At 46.3% G+C, this 22,802-nt stretch overlaps 1 protein-coding gene across 18 annotated transcripts in view; it reads right to left on the bottom strand.

The window, feature by feature from the left end:
• Positions 1 to 1,035: 1,035 nt before the first annotated feature.
• Positions 1,036 to 22,802, bottom strand: part of ebf3a (EBF transcription factor 3a) — an 85,108-nt gene continuing 63,341 nt past the window's right edge. For 4 of the 18 annotated variants that reach the window (XM_023820486.2, XM_023820485.2, XM_023820492.2 and 1 more), the window contains exons 11-16: positions 12,689 to 12,777; positions 8,048 to 8,113; positions 7,056 to 7,233; positions 6,062 to 6,262; positions 5,319 to 5,516; positions 1,036 to 3,091 (exon numbers count right to left, since the gene is read on the bottom strand). In XM_023820486.2, the coding sequence (XP_023676254.1) occupies positions 3,060 to 3,091; positions 5,319 to 5,516; positions 6,062 to 6,262; positions 7,056 to 7,233; positions 8,048 to 8,113; positions 12,689 to 12,777 (764 nt within the window). In that variant the 3' untranslated portion in view covers positions 1,036 to 3,059. The remainder of the gene's footprint in view (positions 3,092 to 5,318; positions 5,517 to 6,061; positions 6,263 to 7,055; positions 7,234 to 8,047; positions 8,114 to 12,688; positions 12,778 to 22,802) is intronic. The other 14 variants (XM_023820500.2, XM_072703553.1, XM_023820499.2 and 11 more) reach the window with 7 other exon arrangements.

Consider the following 22,802-nt stretch of genomic DNA (forward strand, 5'->3'; position numbering starts at 1 on the left):
GAAGAGTGAATGGATAGCATAGCAGCAGCATGCTAACATGGCGACACCGCCGAACGCCGGGGTATACTTAATGATATCATTAGAATTACTGTTGTCGTGATCATTTTAAGATGCTTTTTTTTTTTTCAGCAGGCCGTTCACCGAGTGATCGAGTAACAAAACAAAAAAAAAATAAAACCAAATCAAAAATACTGGGAGAGTTCATTCACAGACAAGAATTACTTTAATTATTGTGTAAAATGAACATCTTTATACAGTAAAATATTTGGGAAAAAAATGTACACATGAAACAAAATGCTTGTACTTTCCCTAACAGTTTCCTACTTTTTTTTTTCCCTTCTTTTTCTAGTTAGATCTTCAGATTGAAGGCAGTGGAGCACGGAGTTCAGCAGCTAATTGGTATACAACACAAACGGGGTTGCATTAATGATGAGATTCACAATGTTCCTTCGGTGCCCTTGAGTCAGTCTACGCATCTTCCTGGGCTTTTTACATGTAGTGAAGCCTTGTTGAGCTTCCATAAACCAACCCATTGCACATTTATTTATATAATGCTTTGCTTGCTGTTCCTACTCTGGGGCATTTCAGGAAATATTCAAATTTGTGTGCAGGTTACCAAGACGGAAATTCCCCTTTCGATTTGAACCTTAAATGCTGCAGTCTGCAGAACATCACAATATATTTTACAAAGTGTTCAGTGCAAAAGTAATGATGAAAAGATGAAAATAATAAATATTATAAATACAAATCATCTTGCCTCAATCTGCTAATTTGGCACTGTCAGGAAAATCAATATCCAAGACAAAAAAAAGAAACAGTATGACACAGAACAGGTTCAAATTAATCTAAATGTGATGCTACAGTACTTTTTGGAATTGTTACAAAATGTCATGTACAATATATAACATTTAAATCCTGGAATTTGACCTATGATACAATATAAAAGCTAATCTTTAAACACTTCTTAGACTTTCATATTGGTTTGCTGAACATAGCTAAATAATGAAACGAAAACAACAAAATAGTCGAAAAGGGTGAGGGGTCACAATAGTTATTTTTTATTTTAGTAAAAAAATGTTTGTGCTTTTTACACCATTGATCATATTTCTGGAGAAATGATTGGCATTTGTGACGTATGGTTGTCACCGAAACGGCAGAAAGGTTACTCTGGAAGTAAAGTCCACTGTTAAAGCGCCGTAGGACGTGTGTGTCGTTTCCTGTTGTTTCGTTTCTTGATGGACATATTTCAATCAACAGTGGTGAGCTTTCGCGATTCCATTTTGAAGTTTTCTTTCCTTTTTTTTAAAACCTCTGTAAACATGGATCAGCTATGTGGCGTAGTCACAGGTGGCAGGTGTAAATCGTGTATGACTTTTTACGTTCTACCCAAAAAAAGCAAAATAAAAAAAAAATGAAAGAAAACTAAACAAATGTAAAAAAGGATTACAACCACAGACTGGATCATCCCTCAGGGGCTCCTGAACATGCACATTTTCTACTAGTATTATTACAGCCATGTGTCACAAACAATTTATTTGACTATACAACAAACAGTTTTTATTTCAAAAAAAGTATCTGTTTACATAACTTAGAAATTAATATAAAAATAAACAATGAATTTGACTTTTCCTCGAAATTAAAAAAAAAAAAAAAAAAAAAAAGAATGGACGAAAAGTCTCGACGAAGTAACAAAATTTCTGAAATACACAAAATGTATAGGCATCGCAATCTATTAATACAAAAAAGCGAATGGCAGGAAACAGTTGTTGGTATAACGTTCTGTGCTGCATCACAATATCAGGCAATGACAAACAATACATACAAGATCAAATCAAACGATGGAAAGCAATATACAAAATTCTGAAGATAAATACAATATTTATAATCGATATGTTACAAAAAATTCCCTAAGTGACCGCAAGTGTTGTGTGAAACAAAGTGTTGCGATGTTTACGATTATTTTACTCCTTTGCCATCTTTTTTCTTTTTTTTTTTGTTTCCGAAGGAATAAAACTCTGTACTAAATATTTAAGTGGATCTGGGAAAATTCAAGACGAGTGTATAAATATTTAGCTACAACTTTGGCAAAATCACAAAAGTCTACAATTGTATAACCACATACAAAACACATTAGGGAACAAGGAGCTAGAGGGTAACTTTCTGGTACAAGAAACATAGACTTCACAGTAGCCTAAGAATGCAATAGTATACAGTGCCTAGCAAAAGTTGAAAAACATTGCAGATCACACTTGCTTAATAGGAAGCTTTTAGCAGTGGAAGTCATTTTTTTTTAACCAACAGACAGTAGCGTTTTATCTCTGTCAGTGTGCTTGTTGAAGGCAAGAGAAAAATTTTTGCAATATCAAAGTTACAATTCCTAACTACAATAAGTTACAAAGTTCATTTTAAGATGACGTAAGCATGATAAAATCTCCCTTATTTCCACCAACCCCTAAAACCAGGTATTTTTTTCCATTTACTTCATGTTCACGTTTGTTTTCTAAATCATATATTTTTTTAATATTATTTCCAGTTCAATGGCTCACGCTTTCTTGGCCCCCTTCTTACCACAAATTAAAAAAAGGAAAAAAAAAAAAAGTAATTCACATTATAGAGATGCACAACTGTCGTGCATCGGTGTAAGAGAAACTTAATCTGAGGCATTATCTTTTTAAATCAGTGTTTTCGTTAATGGTATATCCACAGAGTTCCTCCCGACATACATCATGAGCTAGACACAGCTGAGATGTAATCAGAAACGTTTATACAAAATAGGCATTTTTTTCCTCCTTTTTTCTTCAAGACTGAGAAATGCGAAAATATGACAAGAAATTCAGTCAATAAAATGGAATTGTTCATGAAGAAGTCGCTCGCATGTCAATTCATATTTGTCTGAATAAAATCTGTGAAACGAAAGTCTTTTTCCCCCCGATAACAGAATTAGCTGTAGATTTCGTTTGTGGTGGACAACACGATTCAACCCGAGTCTTCTACTTGTACGAATGTTCCGAAAAGCCCATTTTGCGACGAGGATGGAGAGGAGATGCAGAAGGAGCAATTTACATGGGAGGGACGACCAGGCCGGACATAGCTGAAAAACAGGCAGAAAAAAACAAAAACGTTACGTTAGCATAGTTGGCCTCGGAGCTTAGTCTTCCTTACAGTGACAAACAAGCAGTTCAGAAGGTGCACTTTTTAATGCAAGAAAGCCAAACCCAGGCTGACCAAAGGGGGGCAAACGTACAGCATCTGCTGGGATTCGTAGTAAAGGTTTACTCTTCATTGTGCCTCATTGATTTGGGAAGACTCCCTTTGTTGAGGCGTAAAGTGTGATTGCATGTAAGATGGCGGATGGATAAAGCGCGAGGTGGGGGGGGGTGGGCAGGGTGTGGCAGGGTAAGTGAAATGTGCTTTTCTAACAAGACACGCTAGAAAGGCTTCACTTTTTAAAGGAGCCGGCAGGCATCCTGACATTTTCCTGCAGAAAGCATCCCGAACTCCCACACATGTGACATTCCTCTTAGCATCCAGTCAATGGCAAACGCCGGCCCAGACTCCCCTGGGGTCGTCCATGCTGACAACCGAGAAACACCATGGTCACCCCTGGTAACGTCAGACACGGCTGCCCCCCCACCCTCCGCCGGCCAAACGCCAGGCACTTCTCAGGTTTCAAAAACTGAACCCAACCCCACCCCTACATTCTTATCAAGACTTATTATGGAACCCCTAATTGTATTTCGGCGTGCCATCCATATGGTGCGTCCTTAACGTTAATACCGAGGACGCTGGAACACCGTCCTTAGGCTGTGTGCTCTGGAGATACGTCATAAAATAGAGGGGCACCACCCAAAGACTTAAGATTGATTTACTTCGTTATTTCAGTCATTTTAACAATTAGGTATCTAGTGAGCTGCTGGAATATAAATGATTTTCGCCCCTTTCAGTTTATTTGTGGTGTTCCGGTTCGGGCGCTTTTAAGTTTGCAGAAGGCTGTGATGGCGGGGCATTCCTCATTAATTTCTGCAAACCATATATTAATAAGTGTGCACATGTAAAAGCGTGAACTTTAATTTCCCACTTCATTAATCCTAACGCTATTAATTTTGGATGGACACACTACAGCTAAAAACACATTTTCCAACCAAACAAGTCAAGAGGGGTAAAAAAAAAAAACACTCAAAATAATTGCTTACAGTAATCTTTTGACTGTGTCTGCCCCTTTTCCTGGTTACTCTCTGAGTGTGGAGAGCTTTTGACAAGCATTAACACCACCTTACAGGCCTATAAATGTGCATAAAGGATTAAACCACCACCACTTTGTCCCATTATCAGAACCCAAATTGGTTTGGTTTCTGTAGCAGAAATGAAGTTTAAATCGATATCGCAGCTTCAGCTATACGGCTATAAGGTCCTCAAAAAAAAAGTGATCTTTAATCCAGGACTCATTAAAAATATCATCAAAATATCATCCCAGAGTTCTTCACCGAAACCCAAGGGGTACACCACCCTAGACCCCAGATGAGTTTAGATGAGTTCACTTGAGGTCGTGGGGGGAGGGGTAGAATAGCTATTAATATAATGGTATTATTCAGCTTACAGTGCACCTGAAGGCACAATGTATAAGGGAAACGTCAATGACTCAGGAGCTGCTTCCCTTCAGCCGTCTGGACTACGTGTGTCTGAGTCTTTCTTTATTATCAATCAATTTTCTCCATCTGCTTATCGAGTACCGGGTCAAAATGACCTGAGATTCTATCTCAGGTATGACAAGGCAGGGGACACCCTGGGCAAAATGGCCGAGTGGCACAAGTCATGCGTAAACTGCATGTCTTGGGATCTCTGGAAGAAACCAGTACGCAGAGGAAACCAGCGCATACAGACTCCAAACTCCTCATGCTAATCAGACCCCCATTCCAGAACCGTGAGTCTACCGTGCCGCCATATTTTATTTGCTATATTTTAGGTAATACAGTACTACATCAATAACAGGGAGTTGGCGTGTCTCTAGAGGCTCTTAACGTCCCTTAATTGTTTATGGTTATATAAGTAAACCAATCGCTGAGCTTGTACATGCACATGCACAGACGCATGCACGCATGAGGCCGTCTTCCGTCCAGTGGCGCTTCACCGGCGTAGGCAGCTATAGAGCTGTACTATGGTAACGTAAGGTGAGTTCTCCCCAGTCGTTTTGGGTCGGGGGGCATTGTTTTTCTTTCTTTTTTATTTGAGCAGCCGGAGACGCCCATGTGGCCCCGCCTCAGGGTCACGGGCAAGGTAGGCGGGGTGAGGTTTGGGAGGGAGGGGGCGGGGCAGCTCACCTTGAAGTCCGTTGCCATTTGCACTGGTGCAAGAGGGCGGTGGAGAGGCTTGGGGCCTGACAACGGGGGCAAAGGCGCTCTTTTGTTTCACTGCAGAGATGACATTGGCAGGTGAGAAAGAGAATATGCCGTGTGCACTGCTACAGTTTGACGAGAGGCTGACCGAGGAGGTTGCCATCGTAGGGCTCGACGGCACTACTGCAATAAAGCAAAAACAGCAAAAAGCGCTCAGAGAGGATCCCACGGCACAGAGGAGATTCCGCGACGCTCCCAATCACATGGCCTTGCCTCGCTCTACATTAACGCAAGGGCTCAACGGAAAGCATGACTCGGAATGGGAAGCAGGGATATCATCATTTTTTGAGGGGCTTAAAAAAACCATAATCAGATTTGGGTTAGAAGTTGGGGGATGTACAGTATCCTGCCTTTGGTCACTCTCTGGATAACAGGTCTTATACTGGACTCTGATTGAGAGACAACTTTGAACATAATTTGTGATCTGACTCTGCTTTTGGTAAGACTTTCCAGATGGTTTTTTCGGTTTTTTTTAAAGACTTTTTTTTTTAGTTGTTGTTTTGATCGTCAAATTTTCCAACAAGGGTTTTCAGCCTCCAGAGTCACCACTCCTTTTATCCAGTAGCACGCATTCCCAAAAGTCAAACCGACCGAGGCATCGACGGAAGATGACAAGCGTCCCGTCGGGAGGACCGGAGAAGCCCGAGTGAAGGGGGGGGGGGCATTACCTTGATACTTACTGCCGTAGGGGGAGTTGGCGGTGGAGCCGTTGAGGAAGCCGGGGGAGCCAGGCACCCCGAGGTTGGGCATCCCTGAGTTCCCATACCCGTTCATGCTGTTGCTCACTGTGTTGTAGTTGGACTGCTGCGGGGTGCTGCTGGGCACGTAGCCCCGGGGGGACACGCTGCTGGTGTTGCGGCTGTAGCCCACTGCGGAAATAGGGGGGGTCAAACTCACTTTAAAAATAAAGAAATAAAGGGATTGTACTCCACTGCATGAAGTTAAAAATCGTAAGTTCAGAACAGGGGTAGTACACAGAGAGAGAGCTAAGCATGCCAGTGTGCCGTTTTCGTTGTTGCTGTTTCTTTTCAGTTTCTACGTTTGGCTGCGTAGCTATGCCAGACCGTCTGCTTGCTTGGCTTTCCCCCCAATCTGATCCAGCGGGCAGCTGGCGCATGCGAGTCAAGCGAGCGAATTAGCGCTCGGTTCAGCTTAGTTTACGCTTTTGTCGAAAGCGGCCTGAGATTACGGTTTTTTTTTTTTTTTTAAACATTTTTTAAAGCTGGATAATTTTGTTGAATGACTTCAGACAATCTCTCCTAGGGTTGCAACCGTAGGGAGATACTGGGGTTTGATCGGGCAGCCGTTGAGGTTGTAAGGCTAGCCTTGTTACTCTGAGTCTGTATTCTTCATTTGTTTCAGTTACCTAAGTGTCTGACATAACATGCACTACTGTGTATGTGTTCCCCTGACTTTTACAGCAACACAAAAGATGCCAAGCCGTTATTGGCTCCTGCGTTAGGTGAATACCAGGATCGGTCACTCAGAGCCAGGTAAACCAGGGGGAGGCCCTGACAGGGCCAGGAAGCCTCCTGGGATATCAATTAGCCGGCAAGGTAAGATTCGGCCGCAGCCCGTGGAGCGAGGGAGCGGCCGGGCACCGCCAAAGGGCAAGGCAGACCGTCCGGGGTGCACAGCTTATCTTCTCTCACAGGTACATACCCTGGTCATTACCCTGAGATGTCTCTGATACGTTGACGGCGAGCTGGCCACTGAAGGAGTTCACTCCCATCATGCCTCCATGGGATGCAGTGTTGGCAAGGGACGGGATCTGGTTGTGGTTGCGAGGTACGCTGTAGAGGGCCTCGGCGATGTCGGCGGCCCTCTTCAGGATGATCTCCTGGAGGGGAAGTGGGGTAAGACATCGTCACGGACATGTTCCGGAGACCTTCCAGTCTAGGTCCATACATTTTTACAAGTCACTCCTTCTTGAAAGTGGTTCAGACTTGAGCAAACATTTAACGTTAAATATATATAAACATGACGCCTTATTCTTAGGTCTGTATACGCTGTGTTTCTGAAACCTGAAATTATAATCAGTAATTCTAAAGGAGAAATTTTACAAGAGAAAATAATCATGCATTCGGTTACATATAGATGGAGGCTGTGCGAAGCTTTGAGCGGCTCATTAATTGTGTGTTATCTGCATGTTAGCGGTGCCTAAACAGCTACAAATGCATGTATAGGAACGCAACTCCGTTTACCAGAGGGCCAGTGCATTTGCATGTACGAGAGTCCCCTATTTGACTTGCACCGCTCAGCGGATTTATTTAGGAATTTGCATTAGTTACGGACCCTTTTGGACCTTGTTCAAGGTCACTCTCTCATTCCAACGGCTACGTACGCACGCGTGTCTGTGTGTGAGAGGGCGTGCGGGGTGTGTGCGTGTTTTGAGTGATTAACTCCTCTCGCAGGAGCGCAGCGGGTGGAAACGAGTCTGGGAGGAAGGAGAAAGCTGTTCTCGGGGACTGGTGACACCGCACAATAGCCTGGAGGCAGCTTCGAGATACAGGAGCCAGAGCGCCGTAGAAAAATAAGGATGATAATGCTTAGAGAAAAGTGCTGATTTAATTACTGCGCGTGGACACTGAAAGGTTTTGGGGAGGAGGGGGCTGTGTGTGGGGGGAGAGTGGGGGGTGCAGGCCGGGCTTCACCTGGTTGTTGTGCGGCATGCCGTACAGAGCTTCCACAAGGTCAGCGGCCCGCTTCAGGAGAACCTCCTACAAAGGAACCAGGAAAGGAGGTGAATCAGGCAGCAGAAGGAGCATTGAGAATGCTTTGGAAAGAAATCCCCACACCTCCTCCATTGAGGCATTTTTGCCATAACAAGTTATTGCTACGGCGACCATTATCAATAAAGCCAGGGAAAGGCGCATTAGCGCCCACAGATGCGCCAGCGGACTCCAGTCGACTCGGGGCCCTGGCGCTAAATGGGGAGAGTAAGTGCTTGGCTTTTAATGGCGTCTCCTTGCGGGTTTTAAACAAACAAACACGCCGGGAGACACAGGGCGGCTGAGGCACGGCGTTCGGCTGCTAATTCCAACCACTTTAGCACCGAAGAACAATGAGTCATTTTCCATATCTTAATTAAACTGGCGGAGTCCTTAAAGACAACATCTCACCCCTAATTCATGGCCCAAATTTGCAGGAGAGTTCAATGCTTATTCCTCTTTCTTCCGAACAATAAAGTGAATTAGCTTGGGTTAATCTAGTTCTTTCATAATGACATTAAGGAATTTTTCAATTAACCTCTTTCACTCACTGTTGTAAAGGACTTCATAAATGACTTCCCATCCAGCAAATGCTGTGTGCTTGTGCCAGGGGACACAGATGCACTGAATCTGGTCTTATCCATACATGCACGCTTGTGCCCTCCTACCCCCCCCCCCAACCTTCCAGTTTTGACCACAACAAGTTTAGCTTCTTTCAAAAATCAAAACCGGCCTAAGCACCAACTTCCCTCATAGGCTCAGCTGACTTCCTTCTGGCTTGATTCATATTTACATTTTATTCCTCGATCTAAAATGAAAGTGACTCTCGAGGAACCAGTTGATGTACATCTCAGGCTACGAAATCAAGATCAGAATGAGGTTCCCTCCAGTAGTGTCGCTACAAACAGCTGGACTTAGGGGGCTGTGCCGATTGTGGGGTAAGCAGCCCATTGTAATCACATGACCCAAGCCATTTTCTGTACCATTCCCACCTCCCTTTCAGTTCCACGGTACCCCTTGAACGTTCCGTTCTGAACAGCGGGTTAGGGTGCCACTTCAACACGCCCCCACAATTGTGGTCTGTTGCCAACTTGGGTGGCAGCCTTGCAAACAATGACTTCTTAGGGAACCCCCCCCACCAACCCCAATTCCCCCACCCAGTGCCCCGATTCCCCCACACACGGCTCGACGCCTCTTCCAATCCGTACGGCGTCCTGCCTCGGACCCTTTATTTATCAAGATTAATCACTGAAGGCACCACTTCTCGAGTGTGCCATACGTTCGCAGGAACAGGATTTAATCCGCAAAGTTGCCGGATGGATGGCTCTTCAAATGGGCATTTACCTCTGAAATTGGTGTCTATGCTTGACGTTACATGCATCTAGTTTGCATACAAATAAAGAATTATACTTGTCATGAAGCAGGTACAATCTTTGAAAGACCCAGCTGTCTTAATCCTGTCTCATCAGCCTGAGTACCCCTCTCTGAGTAAGATAAAGTGCTTTTCTGGGGTGTTAATAATTACTCATAATCTCCTCTATCATATCGCAACACTTTTTACATGCCTTTCAATTTTAAGCAACGATTAAAGCAATTAAGGCCGTCACATTTACAAGACGTTTTTCATTTCCGGAAAATATTCTTTGCACTCCTTGTCCATATGGCACACCGCAGAAGGCGACATAAGGATAGTTTAAGAAAATTATGTCGCCTCTCATCCTTGATCTGTCATTTGCCGCGTGGCGTCTTAACTAATGAACCCGCCTCTGGAAGCTGCACTCAAGTGGCAGTCCGGCCGTGTTGGAGAGGCGGCGAGGAACCCCAGCCAATCGGCGGAGGGCGGCCCCGGTACGAGTTCGTTTTCGTGCCGGCGGGCACTGTTCGCTCAAGGTTGCGATTGGTTTGGGGCAGGTGGTGAGGTGTTTCCATGTACATCTTCAGGTTGCGACAATAAACGCGATCGGCTCTTTTTCATGGGGTGTCGTTGGTTAAACGGAAAACAATGGTGAAACGAGTCATGCCTGTTATGTTCTATCATTGCATTATGAGGAGGCGGGTGGGGAAAAAAGAGTTGCTAACGCCCGTGGACGGCGGAACGTTTTAAACGTGCCTGATTACTCACGGGCTCCATCATCTAGAATAGTATATATCTTCACCGTTAAAGAAGGTAACCAAGGTGATCTGGCTTCAGGTGCTAATGTCATTATGAAACTGTAAAGCAATTATTCTGTTAGTTCTTGCCTGGGGGCGTGAATACATTGAGGATTGAGGAACCAATAGATCTACCTACTTCAGAAAGCAGGGGGAAAGAAGATGAATTTTAATGCATGGGTAATTGCTTGACATGAATGCATTTCTAATAAATTTCCCTGTGTATTAGATGGAAAAGGAAGCGAGATACATCGGTGTTTTCCGCGTGAGACGGAACTTGAAGGAAAAAAAAGCGAGAATTATATGCAATTTAAATTCTACTTTTTAATGATGTCAGGTTTATATTAATTTGTATAAACCATTCAGCTGCTCCTGCATATTTTTTTCTGTTCTCCTGACTGTATGGAGCAGAGAGGAGATCATACTGTTTTTAAGGTGAGTCTTGCGTTCACTCTGGGAGTTTGTATAACGTGTTTATTTGGCTCCCGTAGGATCTGTCGGTAATTCTTTGACGTTGTCTGAAATGAGGAGGTAAGCTTCAATCCGATGTCCCCCCCCCCCAAACCAGCGACGTTATTAGTGTACATCCAATGCAATCGGCACCCGCCACATCGGTTTTCTGTCACACCACAATTACCCATCAAAACCGCACACATTACGGATCCTTGGGAAACGTAGGAAGAAGGGAATGTGGAAAAAAAACGTGGCGAAAATCAATATTGCCGTAATATCAACTGGGGGGGGGTGAAGTCAGGGAGGGAGGGAGGAGCATATAAAGAAAGACTTCTGGCTTGGCTTCACCTGCTGCCGCCACCTCCCCCCCCACACACACCCCATATTTCAGACTCTTCTCTTCTCATTCGGATGTATGTAGGGGTCAATTGCTGTTTCACTGCAAACAGGCGCTGACCCCTCAGCACCGGCCCCGAGACAGCTGGCTTAACGATGATGAATCGCGCGGGGCTTTCATTTACATGCCGCTGAACTCCACATTTGGGTCCATTAGGAGCAAAATCAAATATTTATGTTGTTTATTGAAACCGCTAGATCCCATCTCTTTGCAGCGTCGCTCCTGGCGAAGCCGCCATGCCGTTATCGGGCTTTTTCTGGGGATAAAAAAAAATAGCGGTAAATAGGTACGGGTCTTCCCTTTTACCCTAACTGACGGGTATTTGTTTGTGGGGGGGGTAGGCGGGAGGAGGAGAAATGGTTTTCTAAAGCGCCATTTTGCCAGGGTCTGCTTCGGATTTCTTCCTGTGACTAATGGCGCGCATTAGCGGATTTTCGTAGGACGTGCGCGGAGAGGTGTTCCGCTGCCGCCGCACCTTTTCATGGGTTATACAGATAGTTTAAGGCATTTATTGGAACAAGATTTTCCGTCCAGATATTGGTCTCCGCTGAGACAAAAAAGAAAAAAGAACCAAGAGTAATTGAAACGCATCATGTACCGAGTGCTAACTGTGTTTCCGGAGATTTCCAAGCTCAGGCCCATCCCCCCCCCCCACCCCCCCGAAGCGTGCCTGAACTGGCGCAGTTACCGTTTTTATAAATTATACGGCGGGAGTTAATGACATCTCCAGCCCACACGCTGTGCTTTAATGGGTATTTGTAGTATTTGTATTATTAAACCACCGAGGTGGTCAACACTCACCGAGCACCCCAGAACATTCCATAAACTAATCAGTCATAATATCGCCCAGGCCACACCCCCTTCTCCACACGCCTCTGATGCAAAATTAGCGGGTTTTCTATTATCGGGGGCAGAGTCATCGATTGCATGAAAGGAGGATGAAAATATTGAATCAAAGATTGCTCAAGAAAGAAAAAAAATTCAAAGCCCAGCATATCTTTCATGTAGCACATCAAAACGCTGTTGCTGTGATATTTGTCGCCCGCGTGGGAGCTGTAGGCGAACTGAATCTTTGTGGAATTCAAATGAAAAGGGACCCCGCAGATATGAACGTGTGGTCTTCATTTATTAACCCAATAAGACAAGGACTTATAACAAAAGCTTTGTAAACAAAAGATTAAACTGGATCTAGCTTTAGAAAATGAAAGGAAAACAAGGACGGAATAATCACAGATCAAAGTGGGTCTGCTTAGATTACAATCACTACAGGCTACTGAAGTGGAAAATGTTTAATTGAACTATTTCTCCGCACAGAAAGTTTGTGCTTTTCGCCCAGAATCCCAAACAATCCCTGCTTGGCCTAGCCATGTTTGTGCGGCTCTATCTGTGTGTGCGTGCGTGAGTGTGTGTTTGTACCTGTCAGCTGTTATCCTCTCCAGTGCAATTTTCCCCAAGTGATCGAATCATGGTGATTTGCCAAGGGAGATTGCTTCAGTAACTCATCTCGTCCCCGAATTGCACAGGGCGTTACATTTCTGTGAATAAACGGACCAGGCGTCCCCTCTCTGGCTATGGATACTGACCTTCGGTAACCTCTCTGGATCCCCTGGATGTCTTGGGATGACCTTCTGCAACCTCTGGAATCCATAATCGATGGTTGGTTCATTCAAAGCTAAACCAAAGACAGACAACAGTGTGTTAGAGTACAAAGCTACAAACAGCTACACTTCTGAAGACAACATTGTGATGTCCATAATGAGTGTAGTTAAGTGGGTTTACAAACAGGAGACAAACATGAAAAACACCTTTGTCCAGCCCAAATCATCTTCAGTTATATGTCAGACAGTATTGCATAAGGTAGTTGTCGTACCTTACCCAATAGTTGATATATATTCTATGAACGAGCTGGGTCAGCATTATGGCGAAGACCAGCCTGCATGACCAGTAACTGGTGCAGCCAGCCCACACAGCTCTTGGCACGGTCCTCGGGATTTACGGCATATGTCCGGCTAGTGCTACTCTCAGATTTACCCCTACAGCTTTGTCCTCCCCGGTTCCATGTTTCCTGAACTCAATCTGGAGGATCACATCTTGTGAGGCTCTAATATTCCTTTAATGGCTGACCGCAAAACCAACACCCGTTACTACCCATGCTGACGCCACAAGACTCCAGCCTTGAGACGTCGCAGGCCACAAACAGTAATTAATGTTACCCCTAAGCTCGATACCCCCGGCAACCCTCAGAATAGCTATTTTACACTGAAATGCAGCCCGTAAATGAGACCACAGCCACTCCCCGCGCAGCAGGTCGGCCCCGATGTCCAGTGAGCTCCGTGGCAAGTCGGAGAGCTTTGTGACGACACGGGTCGGCACAGAGAAAGGGAGTCTCTATTAGAAAGTATTACGTATGGAAGTAGGTATCGTTCCAAGAGTTTTGAGATCCAGGGATTGCAGCAACACATAAATGGATTGAATATTCTTACACTAACAGGAAATGCCCCTGTCTATTCAATACTTAGCCTGAAATTCGAGGCCATTGCTTGTTACTCGGCATGAGATTTCACCCAACAGAGGATGGCAGGCGTCAAGGCGGGATTGAAGGAAGACAAAAACGCACAGCAGCAAATGGAGGAGACGCTCCAGAAACTAACAGGCTGACCTTAAACCCAAGTGGTGTGGTGTGATCGACTGGCGGCTGGACTGGCCTCACCACAGTGAGAGCGCGACGGCTATGATATGATATGACATCCTGTCGTGTGTCCAGGAAGACAAAAGGTCCATGCAGGAATGGGGAGCAAGACATTTCCTTGTTAATAAAGCATCGACCCGACTTATCGATCTCATGACTATGCTGTTCTTGTCCGAGAATCCTTGGCCCCTCACCGCAGAGACCCCTCCACCTCCTCTTTTTCACTCCTTTTCATTCCGATCCCTACCGCACTCCTAGCCAACGGCAGACCTGGGACGGGACGGGATGAGAGGGATGCTGCCAAATTTCAGAGGTAAATTCCCAACGTGTAAATCTACCCCATCGTCAGGACATTCATCACTGGGGGGCTGTCAGTGTCGCCTTTAGGGGCAATTTGTCACGGCTTGGGTGCGGGACCGGGCAGGGGGTTGGGAGGGTATGAAGAGGGAAGGAAGGGCGGGGTTATATGAGCGGGAGATACGGCCAATCCGGTGCGGGCCTTGCTCTGAGAGGGATTATGGGAAAGAATTACACCCCCTGATTACAGAGCGCCTCTGTGTCGCAGACCAGGCGCCCCGACGTGTTGCTGTCTCATCTATTACCGCCGGGCGGATCATTAAAAGTATTGGGCTGCTAATGAATTTCGCCTGATGAAACCCAGGCTCGAGTGAGATACCGGCTCATCGGCTATTGATTTCATGCAAATGCTCCACCGAGGTCCTAGAACTCTTCATTAGCGCTTTACGTGCTCCACACTTCTGATAGGATGGCTTTCATCTCACGATAAGGTCAAAATGCACAAGTAAAGTTGCAGCTTATAGGTAGAAATGTGTTCCCTTTTCAAAATAATTGAATCATTCACGTGTCTGACACAGAAAGGACATGGCTTCTTTCTGCCTTTTTTTCTTTATTTCTAGATTTGAAACTGATTTCTAGTGACAATGGGAGTCTACGACATGAAGTTTTGAAGCGGCTGCCCCCCCCCCCGCCTCCCGCCCCCCTGTCTGCAGGGCGGGACCCCTCCCCCTGGGCTGTATGCCACTTGTAATGTGGTCCCACCGACACGGAAATCATGGGAGGATTCGCGTCCAAGAATCACAATAGAAATGGCCCCCTCTTTGTGTTAAGAGAAGCAGTGACAGGTGTTCAAAAGAAATGGAGGGGGGGGGACGTCTCTAGTCATATCATGGGGGTGCGGGCGGGAGGGGTCGGGGGTGATGTAACTCCACTTTACCCTCATCCCACCCCTCTCAAGCACCAGCTGGGCCGTATGCATAACAGATTGACTAATAACAGACTAAATCCACCTTGAGTCCCATCCACCCCCCCACTCCCCCCTTCAAACTTTAAGCCACCGTGGCCCTGGGAGCACCGAGTGACACAAGATACATCACCCCCCCCTCCCCTAATACTACCCCCCCTCCCCCCCACCGACAAAAGCAAGGCTGGTAAGGCTCCTTCTCTAGCAGCGGGTCTCACTGACAGTGGGGAAACATTAGACCCATAAATCCCTCCCCTTGTCGGGGCCAGAAGTCTGGCCCTCGCCGGGGCCCAGGCGCGGGCCCCCGTTCCGCCGTTAGGCTGTCCCCCGCACTCCGCCAATCAATACCACTTTCCTGTTTTAGAACTGGGTAATTATGAGGTGGAGAGATTGTCCGACCTTTGACCCGCACTGCATTACTTTGCTGATATTAAGATAAATTGCCTGATTTTGGGTAAACATATGCTGCAATTCAAACTGTCAGCACCGGTTTGCTCAGGGATAATTTGTATTGATCTACCCAGCTTCTTCCCAATTTTGCTTACTGACCTCACGGATAATTAGAGAGGGAAACATCGTGCGGCAGCCTAAGCTACGGCGGACCGAGCGGCACCCCTGGAGGTGACTCCTGGCCGAGAACAATGAGACCGATCTCTGCTGCTTCTTAGTCACACTAGTTACGTTATGCTCTCCAGCTGCTTCCTGGACTAACCTTAGCTCATGCCCCACAACGTGATTCTGTGTTTATGAATCAAATTTATTCGATCTCTCAGCGAGCACTACAATGCATTATTTTATGCGTAGCGAAAGTCAACCCTTAATTGTCCAGCCCGGTTTTGTTTTGACTTAAACGGTTTATAAAGTGAGCCACGCATCAGCCCTGAAGCTTATATATTTAGAAATCAGTCTCCTTTGTGGTTCTTTTATGGACAGAAAGACTGATTACCCTCAATTATTTTTTTTAACATGCCTCATTTGTAAGCGGGGTTTAGCTTAATCAACGTAATATGATCGGAAGACCATTTGTTTCTGCCATAATGCACCATAATCGCGTCGCGGCTCCAGGCACAGGAATGGCTGGGCAATTCTGACCCACGCAAAATAAGGAACCTGATGGGAAAATCAGTGGAAAACTTCAACATTCCGCTGACCCACAAGAATGACTGGCCACCGGTCCTTCACTTAAAAACGGCACTCAGTACCTAACGCTGATTATGATTAGAATATTTTCAGTTCAGGCTGGTTTTGATGCCTCAGATCTTCGAAGACTAGCCCCCGCCGTCTGTCCCTGGTGGTCTTTACCCCCATGCACCATTCATCTGGAGCACGTGACCTGGGAAAGGGGGGTGCAGTCTAATAGCTAGGGTGGTGCCCCAGGCTTCAGGGTTCAGCTGACCTTCCTACCCCCGCAGACACGCAGTCAGTAATGACCGATCCCAGATCACATTCCGATAACCTAACTCACGTCATCAACAGTTCCCTTTTCCCCCCAAATCTACTGCGTTGCTCAGAAAAGGTTCCAGGGAGCGTTTCCGCAAAGAAATGGTGCTCTTCTTTTTTTTTCTTCACTTAAAAATAAAATAAACAAACACCAAAAACAACATTCAAACGTAAATACTACTGAGTAATCAGTCCTCGTTACACTTCCTCAAAACACGATTTACCCAAAATACCGGGCATTCCTACCCCCTTGCTCCATTATTGGTTATTATGATAACTTTCTATCTTACTCAGAGATAGCTAGCTATATTGCCGCTAGCTAGCTATTACTTTGTCTAATTACGTCTAACTGCCGAAAGCTTATCTACACTGCGGAGGGTCCACCCCCAAACCAACAGATTAGGAGTTGCGGAAACACTGCCCTCCAAAAAAAAAAAAAGGATTTTCTGTGCGACAAAGTCTGGTTGAGTCTATATTTCTTCTTCCCCCATAGGTGGAGTGCAACTGAGGTCCCCAGGGGCGGGGGGGAAAAAAGGCCATCTTTCGAGAAGGCGACACGAAGCATCAACATCCAAGGCCAAATGGCAAATGTTTTGGTCTTTGCCTCTGTGCCTCCATGAAGCACTGTCTGAGAACAGAAAACATGAAGGGAAATGTCTTTTAACACTGGTAGACCATTGTTTCCCTCAAAGATTCTGCAGAGGCTGGTTCAATTTAGTGTGCTTTTTTCCCTCCCAAATGAAAATAAGCTAACTGCCATAATAAAAACAGGAAACGATTCATTTACTCCTAACCAGCTGCTGGTTTTAGCCATAAACGAGGTCTATTTTCATTTAAATAATGATCATCTTCCTGCAACTTTCCATCCATGCCTTCGTAATAACTTTGTTAGCTCTCCTCCCTGAAAACAGACCACCGTTATAATTGCAATTTCTTTAAGTAGCGCAGAAATTTAATCCGTGCCAACCGGCGAGGCATTTGTTATTGTCAGGCTGAGACATAATCCACTCTGTGCTCATGCAGAGGAAACGGCACCGTTCGTTGGGGAAGGCATAGCCACGGACCAGCATTGTCCCCCGGAAAATGGAGCTGAGGATCACTGGGGGGAAGGAAAACCAGGCGCTTGTAATGTGCAGAAATTAAATAAAGTAAAATTAAATTGCTCAATACAGAGGCATTCCTCTAGAGGGTGTTAGTGATTTCAGTGACAAAGTGCTATTTGCTGACAAGTAGTTTACACATTAACCAGCTGAATCCGAGGGGGGAAATGCCAATAGCAATTATATCACACCAAAGTTATTAAATGTCCCACTGAAAAGTAACTAGGTGAACCTGACCAGGTGATAAAGACTGCGGGGGAAAAGATGGGGGGAAAAAGAGATCGCACAGCCTAGCGTGAGAACTTCCTGCTGTTCTGCCAGACAACTTTCCATCGGGGGTGAAAACGCGCCAGAGATAGCTAAACGGAGGCGCCGAGGCTACAGGTGGGGGGCGGCACTGATGGGGTCCGTTTAGGTCTGCGTGGCGAAATCAGTAAATGCACGGGAGGTGCTTTCGCCTGCAAGCAGTGCCGCTGCCGTCGGCCTGGGCCACCCCATGATCTCGCCGTCGTCATGGATACAGCAGTAGCCTCTTCATTTTATTTATCAAATAAATAAATAAGTAAATAAAAAGTCATTTCTTCTCTGAGCAATTCAGATGCTCCCGGAAATTAAAATTTCAAAGATCTGCAGCTCACAAAAAAAAAAAAAAAAACGACAGAAAAAAAATCAATTGGTCGAGATCAATGCTCATAGAAATTTCATGAACTTTGAACCAATACAGGCCTGAAGACTGGGGGGGGGGGTGGCTGGGAATCCAGGCAGCAATTGTTCCTCCAACAGATAAAATGTTGCCAACAGCCATAAAAAAAGAAGGTCTGGACAACTACGCGAGCGGGCCCCCACTTTCAAATTTCTCCTACCCCCTGATAGAAATTTATATTTCCAGCCTGTGTAACAAGTGTCCCCCCCCCCACATCCTATCGAGTCTATTGTGCCTCCTGATTCGTGCATGCCCCCTCGTCTTCATGTGCCGAGCGCCGACGGGAATCAGATCGAACCCGGTTCCCCTTCACAGCCGACAGCAGGTGCGAATTAATATTGTAAAATGAAGATCAGTACATGGGCTTGGCAAAAATCGATGGCGGCTAAATTATCGCCGTGCTTTTCCTGCTCATTCGAGATGAGTTGTGTTTTCCTCTCGGAGTCAATACATTGCAGCTTTTCTCATTAATTTCCCAATAAATTTGGCGCCGGATTTCAATCACCGGGGGGCGCTGGCGGGGCAGGGCACGCGGGCAGCCCGGCAAGGTGTGCGGGCACGGCGCCGGTGAGGGCCACCTGACCACCTCATCTATCAAGAGGCAAGTCTTGGTTGTTGAAGCGAGACTAATGTCCCTGACTTAGTAAGGGCAACCTATTTAAAGTGACGATAAAGAGAGATCCAAAATAAGAAAGAAAGGAGGCAATTATATCCAAATCTGTCCGCTGTGCCCTCTTCAGAGCTCAGCTTCTCTGTCGCTTTCTTTTTTCTTTTCTTTTTTTCCAGAACGTGCTATAAAAAGCATGGGAGGGTGAGCACATCAGAGACGCGCGCTCAATTCCAGCCACTTGCTTCAATTACAGGCTCAGATTTCACAGGTCACTTAATAAATTACATGTCATCAAAAAAAAGAGAGAGAGACACGCGATTCCCCCTCAAAGCGTGGAGAGCGTTGCGTAAACTGCGCAGCTAATTGGAGAGCCGCCGGAACCGTCTATTCGGGGTCCCCACAACGCCACCCCCCGAGCTTTTGCGATGCGCATGCTTTCCAGTCGAGGGGCTCCTCGACGGGGCCCTGCTAGGCACGGGAGGGGGTCTGGGACAGGCGATGGAAGCTCTAATGCAGAGGCTAATGTGACGCGAGACAGATCGTGGCCTGTTCCGTGGAAAAAGCGGAAGAAACAAGTCTCGTTGACCTCTGCTGCATGGCATTGAAACAACTCTGTTTACCAACTTCCCAGAATGCCTTTGATTGCCAGGCTTTTGTCGCCATCGCACCCAGCCCCAAGGTGGGTGGGTTAGCTGGGGGGGGAGGAAACGCTATATCAGATAGATGGAGATCAGAGACTACAAAGCGCCTCTGGGCGGGTGTGGTGCTGTGCTGGAGGCCTGATGGACAGATTGTGCACTGCGGAGCACTTGCATCCTCTGATGGAGTTTGATACAGCAGTTAAACGTTGCATGCATTTCTGCAACACTGCCCAAGCTCCAACTCAGCCCCTCCCCACTACCCCGCTAATTTTTGTTTCCCAAAAATTGTAGGGGGTGCAACATGTACCAACATCACCCATAGTTTCTCAGCTCAGTTACATTAATCCTGTGTTGTTCTTTGTTTAGCTAGCAAAATGTTTACTAGAAAAACGAAACATAAAAATAAACTAAATCAAAGAGCTTGGAAAGGCCATGAGAACTTAAACTCTTTCCATACCCCAAATTAGTTTTTGTTATGTCCTGTGTTAATCACAAGTAACTAATCTGAAATAATATTAAAGATGGTTGCTAAGTGTTAGCGTTCCATTAGCTATGTTCTGATATGTATTAGCTTTTTAGCTACCGTTTGCTATCTGCTAATATGTGCTAGCCTTCAGTTTGCTATCTGCTAATATGTGCTAGCTTCCCATGGTGACACTTTACTGTGCCCAGATATTTGACACTTGTGACTTGGGGCTTCATCACGTGAAGCTGGAATGACCCCTTCGTCCTTCGGCCGATGACGAATGGGCCACCTCTGCAGCTCCGCGTTTCGTCAGTTTTGGCGCAACGGCATCAATACCTTCACCTTGACGGGGGGGGGGGGGGAGGATACTTTGTGATTTATCTATCGAGTCGTCAAGTCACCCGGCTCCGCCGAACGACGCCCGAGTGGCGAGGGGGGGCAGCCAGCCAGCATTGGCCCGAGTCCTTCGGAGGGATCGGTCGCCGAGCCGGGGCAATGACAGACAAATGGGTCTTGTTAGAGAAAGCCCAAAAAAAAAAACCCGACTTGTACTAATAACAGAGAGGCCAGTGCCGGTCACCAAGGGTCTGAAGACGAAGCACCCTGTCATGGCACAGGTTGGGAAATTAGCAAATAATGTACCTCCTCCCTGATAGATGTGTGAGGGCTCCCCCTCACCAATCATTTTTTAACATTTTGATACATGTCCACGGTCCCGCTGGAGGAAACGAAAAGTTTACCGGCCCTCAGTTTTCCCGTGATGAATGGCGCCGGGTGAGTGTACAATCTCCGTATGAAGTATAGTTCATTTTAAGCAATTCCGGTAAATGGGTGTCACTGATTAGGACGAATAGTCCTAGCGGAAAGACAGTGCCACTGGTGTGTCTTATTTCTTCTAGCCTCCAGTGAGGCGTAAAAGGTTAGTCTGTCAGGAGCAGTGCCTAAATAGAAGGCAATGGCTTTGATACTATTAGATTTGAGCGCCAGGGTTTATTTATGAAACCTGTCATTGTTCGAAAGGCGCTCCGGCAAGACGCGGCGGGCGGCCGTACCGAACGGTTGTTCGTGTGGTGGCTTAGCGGGACACGTTGCTGCTGCCGTCCTCCAGGGTCGGGGCTTTGAATCCCTCTGCGTGTGCAGTTTGCGTGTTCTCTCCGTGAAACGTGTGACTGCGTGAGTCCCCTGCTATGGCATCTCTCCCAGGGTGTCTGCCGCCCTGGGCCCTATGCTCGTGCGGATAGACTCCAGATCCTCAACGGGACAAGCAGTTATAGATCGATGGACGGATAGATGGAAGTTCACGTGAACCTTACACTCTTGACATGTACCTGATTTCTCTGCATGTTTTACATTTATATATTTTAATAGGACTCTAACAAACATGTGCAACCAAAGAGCTGCAACAACTCAGTGTTTCCGAAGATGGCAGCTAACATCCCGAAACAAGGCAGTAATGGGTGGGCAGGGGGGGGCTGAGCTCTATAAACCTGTTCGATCAGTTGTAGAGGACTCCTCCGGGCGGGGGCCGTATCGACGGGGGGAGGGACGCGCCTTTGATTCTCTTCAAATGCCACTGACAACTTGTCCCCCTCCCTCCCCCCCCCCCCCCAACAAGCGGGCCTGATCAATGGGTTACCAATACAGGTATCTGACGGTACACAAACCCCAAGAAAAGGTGTTCTGGAACAAACAAGGTTAAAGTTAAAAATAAACAAGTACGAGAATGCCCAGGGCTTCAAGAGGAGAGAAGCAACGGGTGATGGAACGAAAGTAGAGCAGAGTGGCAGGGTGATTCAGCACTGCCATGAAGACATGGACCGGCTGACAGCACGTGTTACAGCTTGTATCATCTGAAAACGAGGGAAGCATTACCTAAACGTTCTCCAAACGTGCCCGTCTGTGGCTTTCTGTTTGCGTAACCCCTCTCGAAGGTGGCGTTCCCCCTCTCAGAGCTTTTATTTTTCTCTATGTTACGTACACTAATTTAAGACTGAACTTCTAAACGCAACTCTTGACCCAGTAAAAACACTGCGGGCTGTTAATATACGCGAGCGCCAATTAGGCTGCCTCCTCCACTGCAGCACGGCTAATTTGTTTAAAGAGAGCTGACCTCCGAGACAGCCGGTTTGCGTTGGCCATGACAGAATAGAGCTATCGACTCCGGACTGTGCGGAGACGCCATTGATGGAATCGCGAGTGAATGAACACAAAAGACTTTTAAAGCACTTCAGCGCCATGACACCTTCGCTCAAAGGGGAAAAGAAGTGTTGCCTTTTTTTTCCCCTGTAGGTAGGAGCTTGCCAAGCAAGGGCAACTGAACGGCGAAAGGCAGACAATATCGTAGCCTGGGAGACAGCTGGGCCAGTGCCAAAGTGACTGGTCCAATCCGTTTTGTTCCTAGTATTTAAAATGTGTTTGTATTTAATCAATTGCCCTTTTCAAATTCAACATGGACCAGTGCTAGATGAGTAACAGCTCTGTACGATCGCTCACACTGAATGTGTACCCTGGTGCAGGGGTGGGGGGAGTGGGTATTTTCTGTACACATCCAACGAAATCACTAGATACTGGGATGCCGCCATCGTTGTGCGCCGTGTGGTCACCCTTGTCAGACAGACATCCTTGCATGGCTGAGGTGTACAGTCTATCTGGCTATATGACATACTGATACTGACTCTCGGTAATTAACGAAAATTTTTGTTAAATGCCCCAAAAAGGCGATTTGAAACAAGGCTCGGGGTGACGGAGCGACTGGGTGACCGAGAGGTCGACGCAAACGGCTCTAAA

This window comes from Paramormyrops kingsleyae, chromosome 20, assembly GCF_048594095.1.
Source record: "Paramormyrops kingsleyae isolate MSU_618 chromosome 20, PKINGS_0.4, whole genome shotgun sequence".
NCBI lineage: Eukaryota > Metazoa > Chordata > Actinopteri > Osteoglossiformes > Mormyridae > Paramormyrops > Paramormyrops kingsleyae.